The following is a 19,356-nucleotide window of genomic DNA, read 5'->3' on the forward strand; positions in this document are numbered from 1 at the left end:
TGTTTTAATGCCTACACCCCTGGTTTGATAAAATTTTTCCTGAATTCAACTATTTCTTGTAGTACCTTATTAAATGCAGCTTATGCTTCCAACATTCTGCCTCAAAAGTTTTTGCCAAATGTCTCTGTTAATTAGGTATGTTTTCTATCTTCTAAGTTACCTCAGGTGACAGTTTTACCAAATGTCTTGCTACTACTTAACACAGGCTGCTATTTTTCTAGTCCCCCATAACAATTTTCCTGCTGCCTACCACCCAATCCCAGGACCAATGCCACTTCTAGGTACTAATTTCTGTATCAGTTAGCTATTGCTGCTTAACAAACAGCCACAAAAATGTCAGTGGTTTACAATAAGCTTTCACTTCACTCACTGGTCGACAAGTCTGGGATGGCTCTGTTTCAGGCTGTGGGTCCATTAGGCTTGGCTCTGCTCTGAAGGTCTGTGCCATAGAGCAAAGCCAAACATTAAAGAATGTTTCAGCCTCTGTTCACTGTCACTAAGATCCCACTGGCCAAAGCAAGTCCTATACCCAAGTCCAAAGTCAAGGGGTAGGAAAGTATAATTCATCATCATAAGACCACGCTGAGAGTATGCATTTACAGTATTACTACACTGAAGGGAAGAATTGAGATCAATAATTCAATCTTTCACACTAAGTAAAATTTTATTTGAATAAGGGTTTCTGTGCCCATAAATGTTTTAAATTCCTGGCCTAGATGATTTCTAAAGTCTTTCCTAGTTGTTTGAAACACCATGGAAATAGAAAGAACATTTGCATGGAAAAGGGCAAATCAGCAAATACAGAAAGACGCCAGTTCTTTTTGGCAAAGCACTGGGGGTGGTTATGGGTTTCATCAAACACCTGAAAGGAGTGCAAGAAAGGAGTTTGTGAAGATGCTGTACAATGAACCAGCTTATCTTGAATCACCCCATTACTTATTATGGGATAGCATACTTTTCTTTCATGCCGTTAAGCTGTTTAGGTCACAGACTCATTCAATTGTAAGTTCAAAAATATATTCTAGCACAACGTTCACAGCAGCATTATTCACAGCAGCATTATTCACAGCAGCCAAAACCTGGAAACAACTCAATGTCCATTGATAGATGAATGGATAAACAAATGTGGTATATACATACAATAAATATTATTCTGCTTTAGAAAGGAATGAAATTCTGATACATGCTGCAACATGGGTGAATTTTGAAAACATTTATGCTAAGTGGGATAAACCAGACATGAAAGGATTAATATTGTATGATTTCACTTATTGTACAATACTACCTAGAGTAGTCAAATTTATAGACAGAAAAGTACAATAGACTGATGGTTATGGAGGATGGGGGCAGAGGGAAACAGGGAGTTATTGCTTAATGGATAGAGAGCTTCAGTTTGAGAAAGTTCTGGTGATCAATAGTGGTCATGGGTGCACAACAATGAGCATGTATCAATACTTAAAGCCACTGGATTGCACACTTAAAAATGGTTAAAATGATAATCATACATTAGGTATATTTTACCACAATTTAAAAAAAGGATTTGCTTCATCGAATAATATATATACTTTTAAATTTTATTTTTATTTTTTTAACATCTTTATTGGAGTATAATTGCTTTACAATGGTGTGTTAGTTTCTGCCGTATAACAAAGTGAATCAGCTATATGTATACATATATCCCCATAACCTCTCCCTCTTGCGTCTCCCTCCCACCCTCCCTATCCCACCCCTCTAGGGGGACACAAAGCACCGAGCTGATCTCGCTGTGCTATGCAGCTGCTTCCAACTAGCTATCTACTTTACATTTGGTAGTGTATATATGTCCATGACACTCTCTCACTTCGTCCCAGCTTACCCTTTCCCCACCCCGTGTCCTCAAGTCTATTCTCTATGTCTGCATCTTTATTCTTGTCCTTCCCCTAGGTTCTTCAGAAATTTTTTTTTTTTAGATTCCATATATATGTATCAACATACGGCATTTTTTTTTCTCTTTCTGACTTACTTCGCTCTGTATGACAGTCTCTAGGTCCATCCACCTCACTGCAAATAACTCAATTTTGTTTCTTTTTATGGCTGAGTAATATTCCATTGTATATATGTGCCACATCTTATTTATCCATTCGTCTGTCGATGGACACTTAGCTTGCTTCCATGTCCTGGCTATTGTAAATTGTGATGCAATGAGCACTGTGGTACATGACTATTTTTGAATTATGGTTTTCTCAGGTTATTTGCCCAGTAGTGGGATTCCTGGGTCGTACAGTAATTCTATTTTTCGTTTTTTAAGGAACCTCCATACTGTTCTCCATCGTGGCTGTATCAGTTTACATTCCCACCAAAGTGCATGAGGGTTCCCTTTTCTCCACACCCTCTCCAGCATTTATTGTTTGTAGATTTTTTGATGATGCCCATTCTGACTGGTGTGAGGTGATATCTCATTGTAGCTTTGATTTGCATTTCTCTAATGATTAGTGATGTTGAGCATCCTTTCACGTGTTTGCTGGCAATCTGTATATCTTCTTTGGAGAAATGTCTATTTAGGTCTTCTGCCCATTTTTGGATTGGGTTGTTTTTTTGATGTTGAGCTGCATGAGCTGCTTGTATATTTTGGAGATTAATCCTTTGTCAGTTGCTTTGTTTGCAAATATTTTCTCCCATTCTGAGGGTTGTCTTTTTGTCTTGTTTATAGTTTCCTTTGCTGTGCAAAAGCTCTTAAGTTTCATTAGGTCCCATTTGTTTATTTTTGTTTTTATTTCCATCTCCCTAGGAGGTGGATCAAAAAGGATCTTGCTGTGATTTATGTCATAGAGTGTTCTGCCTATGTTTTCCTCTAAGAGTTTGATAGTGTCTGGCCTTACATTTAGGTCTTTAATCCATTTTGAGTTTATTTTTTTGTATGGTGTTAGGGAGTGTTCCAATTTCATTCTTTTACATGTAGCTGTCCAATTTTCCCAACACCACTTATTGAAGAGGCTGCCTTTTCTCCATTGTATATTCTTGCCTCCTTTATCAAAGACAAGGTGACCATATGTGCATGGGTTTATCTCTGGGCTTTCTATCCTGTTCCATTGATCTATATTTCTGTTTTTGTGCCAGTACCATACTGTCTTGAATACTGTAGCTTTGTAATATAGTCTGAAGTCCGGGAGCCTGATTCCTCCAGCTCTGTTTTTCTTTCTTAAGATTGCTTTGCCTATTCGGGATCTTTTGTGTTTCAATACAAATTGTGAAACCTTTTGTTCTAGTTCTGTGAAAAATGCCAGTGGTAGTTTGATAGGGATTGCACTGAATCTGTAGATTGCTTTGGATAGTATAGTCATTTTCACAATGTTGATTCTTCTAATCCAAGAACATGGTATATCTCTCCATCTGTATCATCTTTAATTTCTTTCATCAGTGTCTTATAGTTTTCTGCATACAGGTCTTTTGTCTCCTTAGTTAGGTTTATTCCTAGGTATTTTATTCTTTTTGTTGCAATGGTAAATGGGAGTGTTTCCTTAATTTCTCTTTCATATTTTTCATCATTAGTGTATAGGAATACAAGAGATTTCTGTGCATTAATTTTGTATCCTGCTACTTTACCAAATCCATTGATTAGCTCTAGCAGTTTTCTGGTAGCATTTTTAGGATTCTCTATGTATAGTATCATGTCATCTGCAAACAGTGACAGTTTTACTTCTTTTCTGATTTGGATTCCTTTTATTTTTCTTCTCTGATTGCTGTGGCTAAAACTTCCAAAACTATGTTGAATAATAGTGGTGAGAGTGGGCAACCTTGTCTTGTTCCTGACCTTCGTGGAAATGGTTTCAGTTTTTCCCCATTGAGAACAATGCTGGCTGTGGGTTTGTCATATTTGGCCTTTATTATGTTGAGGTAAGTTCCCTCTATGCCTACTTTCTGGAGGGTGTATATTCTAAAGCTAAATACGAATAATTAGGGTAATCTACATCACTGTACCTCTCTACATAATGGAAAACTAAAGAGTTGGCCATATTAATTAAATCTTAGGCCAAATAAAAATGAAATTGGGAAGGGCTGAGAAACTTATGACACATCTATATTTCAAATAAAATTATACACCTACAAAGATATGGTAAACCTGTCATGACTGATAATTCACTTATTTCAAGTTTATATTCTTGCTCAGAAAACCAAAAGACAAATCAGAACTGTAGTTTTTATACATTGGCTCTTGGATGTTTGGAAACTGTGGTAGGCACAAAAACACATTATTCAGGTCTCCCTCAAAAAATAAATAAATAAAGGGGGTGGGAAGAACCTTTGTGAGGTGATGGATGTGTCTATGTCTTGATGGTGTGATGGTTTCATGGCTGTAGACTTCTCCTCAAACTCCTTGAATTGTATATATTAAATGTGTACAGCTTTTTACATGTCAATCATACCTCAATGAAGTGGTTTAAAAAAGAGTGAGAGTCTGATTTGTGGAGTGTACATCATAGACAGCATCTAGCTGCTGTACCTTCAGGATCCACCAACAGTGTTCATGCTGAGGTGATACACTGAGAATCTCCGATGATGGAGCTTGGTGGGAGTACCAGAGATGGGCCATTCCTACTTAATACAGTACTCGTCTAATGGGTCATCTTTGTTCTGGGTTGCTTGACCTACATAATTTGTGAAGTACGATGAAGTGTTTATGATTTGCAAGTTTTTATATTACATCAGGACCTCTCCCATGAATTCCAGATCCACGTATCCAACTGCCTGCAGAACATCTCCACTTAAGTCGTTAATAGGCATCTCAAATTTACCGAGTCCAAAACAGCCCTCATAGTCCCCCTCAAACCTGCTCTTCCCTTTCCAATTAAAGGCAATTCAATTCTTCTAGCTGCACAGGCCAAAAACCTTGGAGTCATCCCTCACTCCTCTTTATCACACACTCCATATCTAATATGTTAGGAAATACCACGGTCTCTACCTTCAAAATATACCCAGATTGCAATCACTTCTCACCACCTCCACTGCTACTCCACTGGTCCAAGCTACCAGCATCTCTCACCTGGATTGCTGCAAAGTCTCCTAACATTTTGCTGCTGCCGCCCTTGTTCATATTCAGTCTACCCAGCTAGTACAGGATCCAGTGAAATTGTCAGTCAGATTATACCCTTCCTCTGCTGAGAATCCTGCAAAGACCCTCCACCCCAATCAGAGTAAATAAAAGCCAAAGTTCACACCAGCACCAACAAGACCTCCCTCACTTCTTCAGGTTCATCTCCTATTCCTCTTATGCTCAGTTACGATGGCTTCCTCCCAAGCCCCTTAACTGGGACAAGCACAATCTGGTCCTTTGTAGTAGCTGTTCCCTCTGTTAGAATACTCTTTCCCAGGGACTCATGGGACTAGCTCCTTCAATCCTTCAGTTATTATCCAAGTGAATTCCTGGTAACTATATACAGGGATGGATGTTAACTAGACTTACTGTGGTGATCATTTTGCAATATATATAAATATTGAATCATTCTGTTGTATACCTGAAACTAATATACCATTATATGTCAATTATATTTCAATTAAAAGCTCTTTAAAGAGCTTTTTCTAAATACCGTATCACTGGAAAAATAAAATCTTTTACATCAATAAAAAAAAAAAAGTAAATTCTGAGGGTTTCCATTGACAGCACAACCTAAATTTCAGTCTATCACTCTGATACCTCATAACCCCATTCCTTGCTTTATTTTTTTAATTGATATATAATTGAAATACATTAGTTTCAGGTGTACAGAAAGATTTGATATTTGTGTATATTGGGAAATGATCACTACAATAAGTCTAGTTAATATCCATCCCTATACACAGTTTAAAATTTTCTTCCTTGTAATGAGAACTTTTAAGATCTACTCTCCTGGGCTTCCCTGGTGGTGCAGTGGTTGAGAGTCCGCCTGCTAATGCAGGGGACACGGGTTCGTGCCCCGGCCCGGAAAGATCCTACATGCCGTGGAGCAGCTGGGCCCATGAGTCATGGCCGCTGAGCCTGCACGTCCAGAGCCTGTGCTCTGCAACGGGAGAGGCCACAGCAGTGAGAGGCCCACGTACCAAAAAAAAAAAAAAAAAAAAAAAAAAATCTACTCTCTTAGCGACTTTCAAATATACGATACAGTATTATTAACTATAGTCACCATGCTGTACATTACATCCCTATGGCTTATTTATCTTATGGCTGGAAGTTTGTACTTTTTAACCCCTCTCACGTATTTTGCCCCCTCTCCCCAGCACCAACCCCTGCCCTGGAACTACCAATCTCTTCTCTGAATCCATGAGCTCTTTTTCTTAGATTCCACATATAAGTGAGATCTTACGGTATTTATCTTTCTCTGACTTATTTCACATTGCACAATGCCTTCAAGGTCAATCCATATTGCCAAAAATGGCAAAAATGGTCTTCCCTGGTGGCGCAGTGGTTGGGAGTCCACCTGCCGATGCAGGGGACACGGGTTCGTGCCCCGGCCTGGGAAGATCCCACATGCCGCGGAGTGGCTGGGCCCGTGATCCATGGCCGCTGAGACTGCGCGTCCGGAGCCTGTGCTCCGCAACGGGAGAGGCCACAACAGTGAGAGGCCCGTGTACCGCAAAAAAAAAAAGGCAAGATTTCCTTATTTTTTAATGGCTGAATAATATTCCATTATGTGTGTGTGTGTGTGTGTGTATCACAGTTTCCTTATCCATTAATCCATTGATGGACACTTAGGTTGCTTCCATACCTTGGCTATTGTAAATAATGCTGCAATGAACATGAGGGTGCATATATTTTTGAGTTAATGTTTTCATTTTCTTTGGAAATACCCACAAGTGGAATTGCTGGATCATGTGATAATTCTAATTGTTTGAGGAACCCCTATACTGTCTGCCATAGTGGCTGCATCAACTGACATTCCTACAAACAGTGCACAAGGGTTCCCTTTTAAAACTCCACATCCTCGCCAACACTTGCTATTTCTTGCCTTTTCATGACAGCCATTCCAACAGGTGTGAGGTGGTATCTCGTAGTTTTGACACGTTTCCCTGACTTTGAGCACTTTTTCATGTACCTCTTGGCCATCTGTATGTCTTCTTTGGAAAAATGTCTATTCAGATCCTCTGTCCTTCCTGCTCTATTTCTGTCCTCAGCACACATCCCTAACATACTATATATCAATATTTTACTTATTTGTATCAATTTCCCCCAGCCAGAGGTAAGCTATACTAGGCAAGCAATTTTGTCTAACTTGTTTACTGCAGTTTCTTTAGTATTTAGAACAGTGCCATGCACAGAGTGCACTCAAAACATATTTATTGAATGACAGAGTTTCTCAGTACAGTTTACACTATTCCAATCAAAGGAAAGAATGGGTATAAAAACAGGAGGAGGAGAGCTACACCTAAAGAAAATTCTGACAAATAAGAGCTATAATTATAGCTTGCATTTACTATGTCTTCTTCAATCATTTATTCATAATTGTCTAATGGCATTTGTGATGAATACCTGGGTTCAACAAAAAAGGAGTGAATACGCTAAGCAAAGTTCATTTATTTTTCACGACGTTCTTCTTTTGATTTTGAGTCTTTACTCTCCTGGAGTCCTAACAGAATTGCTTCAGCCTCTAGGATAGTTGTATCTGTTGTGGCTCCCAAGAACCTAGATGTAAGTTCAAGATCTAATAGTCGCAGCCGGACTCTGGTTCCTTTCTGGTATTTCCTAAATAGTAAGAAAAAAAAATTCCATTAATTCTGAATATCACTAAATGAACAACTACTTTAAAGTAAAACCCAAATTCTAATTTTAATTTGTGTTGGCTCAAGATAACAAAATTAACACTAGTATATGAGAAATAGTTGTTTTTGACAGAAAAGTAATTTAGTTGTATCAGAATTTTCATCTTAAAGCTGCCTTCAAAGATTTTATAACCTAAATAAAAATGTATTCCAAACTGAAATTCAAACAAGTTGGTTCTTGAAACTGACATTTATTTTAATGTCAGTTATTTTTAAAGTCAAAAAGTATCAAGGGGAAAAAATGTTTTCAGAAACATTTTGTCTTCTAAAATTAAAATCTTCTTTTAAAGTAAAAGAAATTTTACAAAAACAAAGTGGAAAACAGTCTAAGTGCAAAGTACTTAGTACTGGGGATTGATTGAACTGTAACTAAAGTATAATGCTGGCCATAACATGCATGACGGCTCAATTTGGTCAAAAAAATTATTCAAGTATTTCATAAAACCAAATGAAAACTGATACTCATTTGTTTTTCTTCCTTGATCAATTATTTTAAGAGTTTAACATCAACATTATGAAAAGGTACAGGAGAGTGAAAATATGGCTACTGAATGAAAACCACAAATCTTTAAAAATCTAAAAATATATACCTAGAGTACTCTAAGTCTTAAAATTAAAATTAAAACAATTTCATATAAACAGAAAATGAAGAAACAGAGTTCTCCAAAAAAGTCACTGGAAATTGATTTTAGTAGACCATATAATGAACAATGTTTGATTAGGTATTCTGCAGGAATTTATAAGTGGTCCATCAAGTAAACATTTAGGCTATTTGGCTTTTTTTTTTTTTAAATAAATTTATTTATTTATTTATTTATGGCTGTATTGGGTCTTCGTTTCTGTGCGAGGGCTTTCTCTAGTTGTGGCAAGTAGGAGCCACTCTTCATCGCGGTGCGCGGGCCTCTCACTATTGCGGCCTCTCTTGTTGCGGAGCACAGGCTCCAGACGCGCAGGCTCAGTAGTTGTGGCTCACGGGCCCAGTTGCTCTGCGGCATGTGGGATCTTCCCAGACCAGGGCTCGAACCCGTGTCCCCTGCATTGGCAGGCAGATTCTCAACCACTGCGCCATCAGGGAAGCCCCCTTTTTTTTTTTTTTTAAGTTATTTTTCTTTCTGGTTACAGAAAGAAATGTCCTTTTGTAAAATTTGGAAAATGATGATGTCAGTCACATTTAGTCAATCACATATAGTCCTTCTATATGTATGTTTATGTATATATGTACATGGGTGTGTGTATCTGACGGCATAGACCTTACTTTCTGTCTCTGTTTAAAAAAATTAAAGAGATATCCTAGAATATTAAGGCATAGCTTTATATTCTTAGAAAACAGCAGTTATAGAACACATTCCATATGAATTAACCACTGGGAAAACAAACTAGTTCACAGACAAGGTAAAGCTGAACACTATTTTCTGCATTACTTGGAGCTGTAACCTGTGTTCTAATGGAGTCTTTCATTTGTCCTTACAGCAATACTCCAGTGATTCATTTAATCAGCTTTGATTCACGTCGACCACCTTCCCCCCCGCCACCCCCCCGCACAACATCCAATTAGTTATCAAGTTTTGTTCATTTTTTAACACAGGTATTTCTTGAGCTTAGCCCTTCAGATCTCATCATCCTTAGCTAAAGCTTGAGGTAGGACCTGGTCTTCCCGGAGCCCACCTTCCTAGTCTACCTCTCACGATGGTTCCGTATCTGCTCTGCTTATGTGGAAATGGCCTAACGTCCATTCCCACACACTTCTACTGCTCTGCACCTTTGCTTCTGTTGTAGCACTGCTTGGCCTTTCCTTCTAAATAAATCCTATTGATTCCTAAGTATCCAGGTAGAATGCATCAAATGCAGCTCCTGAGAGCCTCCACATTCCCCTTATCAGAATGCAGATTCTGTCATTGGAATTGCCAAGGAAGACAGAGGTTTTGCAGTCACAGACTTGGATGCAAATCTGAGTCCTGCTACTTACGAGTTGGGTAACCTTGGGTAACTTGCTTTCTCTGAACCACAATTCCCTCATCTATATAACAGACTTCGACCACTTGGCAGGTTTGCTGGGATGGTTAAATGGGATAATATTATATATTGAAAACGCATAGCCCAGTAAGTGCAAATGTCAGTGCCCTTCACTCACCTGTATTGGTTAACTGCGTAAATCTCCGATTTCTCATTAGATCGAATACTCCCCAAGATCCGGCACTGTATTTATCTCTGTATCCTTCCAGTGCCAATGCAGCAGGTCCTCAAATATTTGTCAATAAATTAACAAGACGCTTGCTGGCAAAAGCCACCACACCGACTACCTAGGCTTTCCATTCTCTTGGCCTTAGCAGCTGTGTGGCCTGGCTCATTTACTTAACCTCTCTGAAGTTTGCCTGGCACAGTGCCTGGTGCACAGTAGTTAATAAAGTTAGTTCTCTTCTCCTTCCATTATTCATATCTGGCCTATAAACAACCATGATGAAGGGGAACAGTGACTTTTTATGAAAAGGGTTGAACATTCACAAACACTTGGGACACAATTTCTGGGCATGGTCTCACTGAAGGGGAAGCTCTCAGTGTAGATGGTTCTGTGTCATAAAATGCTAGCAATCTCCTGTTAAAAAATAAAATCAGAAATACCATGAGTGCACAGTATGCTTGGTAGTTTATGGAAAGGAAAACTTTTTTTAGGTGTAGTAGCCTTTAATAATATGAAACTTTTGTCTTCATCTCTAAAAATTATGCAAATTCTAGAAATTATCCAGTGAGTTGGTAAAGGAGATGAAAAATGGAACTGCAGGACTTTACATGTGCTAAATGAATGAAGAATCACCCACATGTATATACTTTGCACTAAACAAAAAAAACCTCTAGAAGATTCTCTGACTTCTGCTACCAGGAAGTAGCTGTTTCTACTTTTATGGTACTTAATTTTCACTGTGCATTATTTCTATGTTTTTCTTCCCTAGCAGACTACAGGTTCGTTATGCGCAGGGCTTTAATCACATCTGCCTCTCTTACAGTACTGAGATGTATACATTTCATTTAATGTAGCCTTTTGAACAGTGGTTTTTCACTTTCCAGTACATCAGAAGCACCTGGGGTGCTTATTAAAAATGCAAATGAGGGAAGCAACCCCAGAGAGCGAGCTTGCAAATCTAGGGTGGAACTTGGGAATTTCCCTTTTTAACAAGCTCCCCAGGTGATTTGGATGCAGTCTTCTCTGATCAGCATTTGAGAGAAATCTGGCCTAGAATTACCTTTATTGTATACAAGACACAGCATCCTACACACATACAAAGGGCCAGTAAAATGAGGACCTTTGACAGGACTTTGTGGCCACCATTAACAGCCTTTGAGGGTAACAGATGTTTCCTATAAGTGATGAAAAAGCCAACAGACTTTAGGGTGAGTAATTTAAACAGATCAAAAAAAAAAAAAGGTCAGGGAATGACAATATATAATAGAGAAAGGCACCTAAGAACAGTCCCTTGAACAAAGCCTACTGACAGTGGGGGTGGGGCTGCCTCTCCCAGACACAGACTGTCCTTTCTGGGAGACCCGGGACATGGAAAGGTTAGCATAGTCCTCACTCAACAGGAATAGGAGCCATACAATTAATGTGGAGTTTATCTGTGCTTTAACTTTTCTTTTTTTTTTTAAACATCTTTATTGGGGTATAATTGCTTTACAATGGTGTGTTTGTTTCTGCTTTATAACAAAGTGAATCAGTTATACATATACATATGTTCCCATATCTCTTCCTTCTTGCGTCTCCCTCCCTCCCACCCTCCCTATCCCACCCCGCCAGGCGGTCACAAAGCACAAGCTGATCTCCCTGTGCTATGCGGCTGCTTCCCACTAGCTAACTACCTTACGTTTGTTAGTGTATATATGTCCATGCCTCTCTCTCGCCCTCGCGCTTTAACTTTGAAACACTTTATTAAAGGGAAGTAAAGAAATAACTAATGTATTTCTGAGAACTCCATTTCTGCCAATGAAATGTGAGGTGAACCTTCAGTATTGTAGTCTTTGACAATCACTTAATACTACTTAGTCTTCCCATTTGGGTTTCCACTGTTCCACACAACAAGATTTAAAATGAAAATGCCAGTAACCTCTTTCCCCAGCTTGTTCATGCAGTTCTTAAATGGTCTATTTATTCAAAGATTTGGGCCTAAGTATAAATATCCAGAAGAGGCAATGTGGTGGTCAAGACTCTAGACTCTGGAGCCAGATGGCCAGATGTGTGCCCAGCTCTATCCATAAATCTGCAACTCTGAGCTGTTACTTCATCTCTCTGTTTCAGCTTCCTCATTTGTAAAATGGGAATAATTATGCCTTCTAGGTTCCTATGAGCATGAAATGAGTTAACACCTGCCAAGCCCTTATAAATACTCAATAAATGTTAGCTACCATCATCAGTCACCACCACCACCACCACCACCACCATCACCATCAAAACAAACCCAGTGACACCTGATGCTCCAGCCTTGGCGTGATGGGGAGTACAAGAGCGGTCCCAGATATAATTCCAAGTAATAATTAAACCAATGAAGGATTTCTGTAGAAGGTATGTTTTTGGGGTGGGTTTTCTTTCAATAATTTGCTTTGATTCAAATCTTACTTATTTTAATGGTATAAGCATTCCTCTCTTAAAATGTATTATATAATGTATATAACATGCAATATATATAAATACATTATAAATGTCCTACAAGAAAGAAACCAATTTCTCTTGAAATGAATGCTGAATTTCCTTTGAAGATGTGAGGCAAAATAGCACTGAACAAAAGCAAGTAAAATTCAGAGAACTGCACATTTAACAGTCCACACTTCCCAGCATTAACCACAATATAACTGAAAACAAGAAAGTAGAATATATTGTCAGTCACAGTGACTTATCTATTCTAGTATTCTTTATGACAGTGGTTCAAGGAACACTGAGGATTGAGGGGCAGGTAGAGCTGTCTAATTTTACCTATCTCCTATCACTCTTCCTTAATTCTTGATGGAGTTAAGCTGTCAATGAATCTATTTTTAGCACATACTATTTCTTGGAAGGGGAAGATGATCAACTCAATATGTTCATTATTTTTTCTTCCAAGAAGCATTTTTTAGCTTCCTTTAAAATTTACCATTTCATGCTGGAGAGGGTGTGGAGAAAAGGGAACCCTCTTGCACTGTTGGTGGGAATGTAAATTGATACAGCCTCTATGGAGAGCAGTATGGAGGTTCCTTAAAAAACTAAAAATAGAACTACCATATGACCCAGCAATCCCACTACTGGCCTATACCCTGAGAAAACCATAATTCAAAAAGAGTCATGTATCACAATATTCACTGCAGCACTATTTACAATAGCCAGGACATGGAAGCAACCTAAATGCCCATGGACAGACAAATGTATAAAGAAGCTGTGGTACACATATACAATGGAATATTACTCAGCCATAAAAAGGAATGAAATCGGGTCATTTGTAGAGACATGGATACATCTAGAGACTGTCATACAGAGTGAAGTAAGTCAGAAAGAGAAAAACAAATATTGTATATTAACGCATGTATGTGGAACCTAGAAAAATGGTACAGATGAACCGGTTTACAGGGCAGAAGTTGAGACACAGATGTAGAAAACAAACGTATGGACACCAATGGGGGAAAGCCACAGGGGGGTGGTGGTGGTGGTGTGATGAATTGGGGGATTGGGATTGACATGTATACACTGATGTGTATAAAATTGATGACTAATAAGAACCTGCTGTATAAAATAAATAAATAAAATTCAAAAATTAAGGAAAAAAATTTACCGTTTCAATAGCAGACTTAACTTCTAACCTAATCAACCATCCCCTTTCTTTATATACCAGACACTATCTCCTCTATGTCTTCTTTCTATAATGAGGTTTTATTATTTAAAAATTTTAATTAGTTTTTCCTCATTCCTTTGATTACATCAATGGACTCTTCCTTCTAAAAATGCACAAATACCCATAATTTTGCTACAGTTTTAAGAGGTTCACAGGTTACCTGAAGGTCATCTACAGACTATAAGATTAAAAAGTTTTGTGCTAGATTTTAAGTCTGTTAATATTTCTTGAGGTAAAAGAAATGGGTTCTCATTCCATCTACACAACAACATGGCCTTGTGATAATTATACCTGTTGTTTAATTCCCAATGTGTTTCTTAATGAAACCTAGGACTTCAATGAACAAGCTCACTGGGCCACTGCTCACAGCCACACAGTTGGTAAGCGGTAGACCCAGCCTCTACCACAGCCTCATTTTCTAATGGATATAAGACAAAAGTCCATGGCATATGTAGAGAAGGAATTTTTCTTTCATTACCCTGGTCACTTCCTTAAGTTTAAAACTATTAGGAATGAATAAGGACAGGTGTTAAAAAGAAAATTAGGTCCACAGAAGCATATTTTCACTTTAAAAAATATGGAAAAGGGGGGTAAGGGGGGGAGGGATAAATTAGGAATTTGGGATTAGCAGATGCAAACTACAGTATGTAAAATAAATAAACAAGGTCCTGCTGTATAGCACAGGGAACTATATTCAATGCCTTGTAATAAACTATAATGGAAAAGAATATGAAAAAGAATATATATACATGTATAACTAGATCACTTTGCTGTATACCAGAAACTAATACAACACTGTAAATTAACTATACTTCAATTAAAAAATAAATAATAAATAAAATAAACATGGAATAAAAAGATAAATCAATAAAATGTATCCAACAAAGGAACAGGCTTGAGATGACTCTTAAGAAGCTGAATGGGTCCCACCATCTTGAATATTTATACCATAAATGTTTGTTTATAGCAAATAATTATACCAAAATGTGTTGGAAATGTTCAGAAGTACTGTATGGCAATGATCAGGTTGCCATTTAGTAGGGGTGGATGGGATGGAGACATTCTGTAATGCACAGAACTCTTTCATACAACAGAGTTGGCCTGCATCTGTGATAGACATTGATGTGGGTGAAAAACCTGCTTATAATTATCTAAGCCTAAAACTCTGTCTGCTAAATATAAAGAGTTGGTTTTTTAAAAATAAGAGTTTAGGGCTTCCCTGGTGGCGCAGTGGTTAGGAACTCGCTTGCCAATGCAGGGGACACGAGTTCGAACCCTGGTCCGGGAGGATACCACATGCTGCGGAGCAACTAAGCCTGCAAGCCACAACTACTGAGCCTGCGTGCCTAGAGCCCGTGCTCCACAAAAGGAGAGGCCACTGCAATGAGAAGCCTGTGCACCGCAACAAAGACCCAATGCATCCAAAAATAAATAATAAATAAATTAATTTAAAAAATAAAAGTTTAAGTATACACTAAATTTCCAAGAATGTGATTACTGTGTAAATTAATGGAAGACTGACTTTATCCACAATGTTAGCAAGAGTTGCTCACTATTTCAGAAAATCACACTGCCATAACAACACCACCATTTCATTTTTGTGTCTTGCTACATGGGCTAAATGTACCTTCTTTACAGCTTAAACTTTGGCTTATTGTTTGCATTGGGAGGAGATCCATCTCCTCCACACCTGCTATTTAAAAGTATATGATTTACCTTCTCACCTTTCAATGAAATGCATTGATAAAAACTTAACTAAAATATCAATAATACCAAAACACCACTGCCCAACATAACTTTCTGTAATGACAGAAACATTCCATATAAGGTGATCACTGAGCACTTGAAATATGACTAATGTGAGTGAGGAACCAAAATTTTAAATTTTATTTAATCTGAATTAAATTTAAATAGCCATTTAGTGCAGTTGTAGACAATTTCAAATTGACAATAAAAATAGTAAGCATATTTGCCCTACAATACATAACACTGGAAGAAAGGCTAGCTTTACAGGAAAAATAGAACTCTGAAATAATTTGTTATAATAAATAGCTATTACTAATTAGATTCCAGCAATAATAAACCATCAGATCCATGTTTGCCATTCCTAACTCGTCAAATGTTTCTTTCCTTTCTGTTGTTTTTTGTATTTTTCCTCAAATCTGTGTGACACTGTACTAGACACATAGCAACTGAACTGTCTTTTAGATATTTAGAGGTTAAAACAAAATTCTCTGTAAAGATAGCTTCTTCCATGTTACAGATAGAAAATTAAGATACATGGAAGTCACTTGCCAACACCACAAAGCTGTATAAGAGGATTCACAGATTTTTTTTCTCCTCTTCCTTTTCTTAAGTTCTCAGTTACCTCTGACTTCTTGCAAGAACTGTAAACTTAATCCCTTTAGGAGTGATAAGAAGTTACCACTTCATATGGTCTCATAATGTCTTCCCTTTGAAATAAAATGTAAACCATGTTGCTGCCACCCAACTCATTGTTTTAACTGTTCCCCACTAGAAAAATGGTTACTTTCAGTGGTAACAAATAGTAAATTATCAGAAAAAAGTCTCCATGGCTTAATGCAAGGTTGTCTATTTTTTATACCTTTTTTAATTAGGAAAAAAAACTTTGGATATTAGTTTTTCAGAAATGCTGTATTTCATATTATAAAACATTGAATACTGTTGTCTTGAAAGCAAATAGGATGTCTCCAGTAAGCATGTTCAAAATGAAAATAGCCTGTTTTCACTGCTTGGCGTGTTTCTTTAACTTCAAGTGCTTGCCTCCGACTGATCTTTGTGAACTCCAGCCTAAATGGACTCAATGCCAGCCTTCACCATCACTGCTCTCTTCCACTGCGCATTTTCGCAGACCATATGCTGCAGTAAATGAGCCTGCATGTCTGAGCTGTTTAGGAAAAGGGCAATTAAATCTGGTTTTGCATTTCTGTATTAAGGACATGGTTTAAAGACTTTCCTTTGGAGAGGTTTTTGACATTCTTTCCACAGACATTCTTTAACATCTGTCAGTGCATGCTGGTGACGGTTCTCGTAGACTTAAAATAGAGACAGTCTCTCTGACTAGTTCTTTGATATACATATATTAAATAATACAAAGCCGACAAATACAAGGCTTGGATTGAACCTCAGTATCCAAAGAGAATCTTGCAAGGAGTTCTGACTTTGCTAGTCAATTTAGCTGTCTTGCTGTAATCATAGATCTCAGAGGTTTTAAAAATAGTTCTCTTGAAATCATTAACCATCTATGTTTTCATCCCAGTAAGTTAAAATAGTTTAGAACTTTTTCTGATTTTCTTACAATTCGTTAAAGTTTCAAGACTTTAGAAGTAAAATTTTGTTTTCTGAAGAGAGAAAGCTACAATGTTTCTAATGGTTCAATTACCACCTATTTGTCTTTTCTAATTCATACAAATGTTCACAGTAATGCTGATCTCTGTATTAAGCCCATACTTTGTCCGTGTGTGTGCGTGTGTGTGAGAGGGAGAGCATTTGCATGTGAGCATGAGGGAATATATGTACTTTGTTCTTCTTTAAATGAACTGTCTGGGCATCAATTTCCTCAGTTTTGAAAAGCACAGTGTTAGAAGAGACCTAAGGTCTTTTGCAGTTCTATGATTTTATTCTACTTTTACACAATTTTAAGTGTTTGAAAACAGATATAGAGAGCTATTAAGTGAAAAATTGAATAAATATACATACAAAATGCAAACTTTTAAGACTTTTTATTAAATATATAAAATATTATTATAGTCTTAAATATTCAATTAACAAGAACTTTTATATGCAGACTCTGTGGTGTATTTCAGATTTGTCTTCCTTTTTCAAAGTACCATCACTGTGTTTCCTTGACAGTGTTTCTAGTCTATTGCTTCTTTCTGTTCAATCTGTAAGATGCCTGTCAAGACTGACTCACCACATACTATCTATTCTGTCTTATCAAGCACAGCGTCCATGGTTAACAAAATAAAGGTAGAGAGTGCTCATAAAGTTCTGTAGCTCTCCAATAATTCAACTCATTAAAATTTAAAATGTTCATAATACTAAAATGCATTTCCTCAAATTGCTATCATCATGGATAAGAATTTTAATCTTTTTCTGCAACTCTACTATAAACGTATGATTTTGTTTTTCCCTTAAACCAAGTTCTTTTTAACCTTGCCCTGCCAGTTAAGTATTTCATTCCACAAACAGAAGTTCTGTCTCTTGTTCAAACATTGATTTGTTTTATGAAATGTGAAAATGGAACATTTTTAAATGTCCAATAAATTTCACTTTTTAATAATGTGGAATATAAATATAATGTAATATATTACATATAGCATCAATAATGATAGTTATAACTTTATTCTTACAGTTAACAAAATAAGATGTGTCAAGAAATTAGGGAAAGGAAAACCCTATAACCTAATAACTATATCAACTCTATATTTATTTTTAAAAAACCAAAATGTTTGCTGCTGGTCAGAATATACATATATAATGAAAAAGAATATACACACATTTATATTTAGAGGGGCCAAAAACTCCAAAGGAAACATAAGGAATAAATGCTTTCAGGCACCTGAGATACGCTGATGACTAACATTAGATCAGAGTTGGAGCCAGAATTACAGCATCTAAGCAAAGGATACATTTTGTGGTATACAAGTTTTGTTTTATGAGAAAAGAAAATATACACATTTATTGCCAGAGATAAGTTTTGTCAGTGTAGAACAGAGGAAGGAATATGGGCTTTAAAAAGTTATAGAGGAGTGGAGTCAAGATAGCAGACTAGGAGGACGCAGAATTCGTGTCTCCGCACAACTAGGGCACCTACCAGGCACCAGTGGGGGACCACAGACACCTAAGGGGACGGGAGGAACCCCTAGCGACTGGGTAGGATGTGGGGAGTGGGGGGGCGGAGTGGGAGGGAGGAGAAGTGTAGGCTGGACGGGAGTAGTGCCCTGAGGTGCGGCTGGGGGAGGAGAAGGGATCCCACGCCCAAAGGGGGAAACTGGGGGACCATTGGGAGGGCAAAGGATCAAAAGGGAGCATGGCCAGGCTTCCCCCACTCACTTCGGCCCCCAGGAGCCTGCTGAGATCCCCGGCCTGACCCTCTGTCCACCGAGGCCCCCTCCAGCTGTGCGGGTCCTGAGGGAGTGTGAAGGAGGGAAGGGGGAGCAAAAGTAAAGGCCTGACCTACCGACCGGCACCCCTGAAGGGTGGTTGGAGGAAGGGAGTTCCTACACCCAGCGGGACCCACCCACAGTTAGGGGTCCAAAAGGGGAGACCACGGGGGAGACAGTATGTGGGGGGCAGGGAGGAACAGAAGGAAACATGGCCAGGGCTTTCCCTGTCCACTTAGGCACCGGGGAGCCTGTTGGGCTCCAAGGCCTAATCCTCTGCCCTCAGAGCCTCCCTCCTGCTGTGCAGAGCCCAAGCCCCACCCCTACACCCCAACCCAGGGCCCTACCTCTACACTCGGAGACACCCTCTGAGACACCCTCCAATGGCTCTGGGCCTAAACCCCACCCACACACCCTCACCCAGGGCCTTCCCTCCAAACTCCAGAACTCCACACTACGGAGGCCCCCCTTTGGATGTGCTGCCTCTCCCCTTCCGCATAGGTCTTAAGCAGAGGCCCCACCCCACGCTCAAATGTCAACCCCACCCCCACCTAGGCCCCACCCCACCCTAAACCCCGCCCCTGCCTAGGAGCCAACCCCACCTAAACTCT

The 19,356-nt window shown here is 38.5% G+C and overlaps 1 protein-coding gene across 2 annotated transcripts in view; it reads right to left on the bottom strand.

The window, feature by feature from the left end:
• Positions 1-7,278: 7,278 nt before the first annotated feature.
• The window catches only part of TPD52 (tumor protein D52), a 225,520-nt gene continuing 213,442 nt past the window's right edge, over positions 7,279-19,356 (bottom strand). For both annotated transcript variants that reach the window (XM_069541561.1, XM_059994809.1), the window contains one exon: positions 7,279-7,693. In XM_069541561.1, the coding sequence (XP_069397662.1) occupies positions 7,525-7,693 (169 nt within the window). In that variant the 3' untranslated portion in view covers positions 7,279-7,524. The remainder of the gene's footprint in view (positions 7,694-19,356) is intronic.

Source organism: Delphinus delphis, chromosome 17 (genome assembly GCF_949987515.2).
Source record: "Delphinus delphis chromosome 17, mDelDel1.2, whole genome shotgun sequence".
NCBI lineage: Eukaryota > Metazoa > Chordata > Mammalia > Artiodactyla > Delphinidae > Delphinus > Delphinus delphis.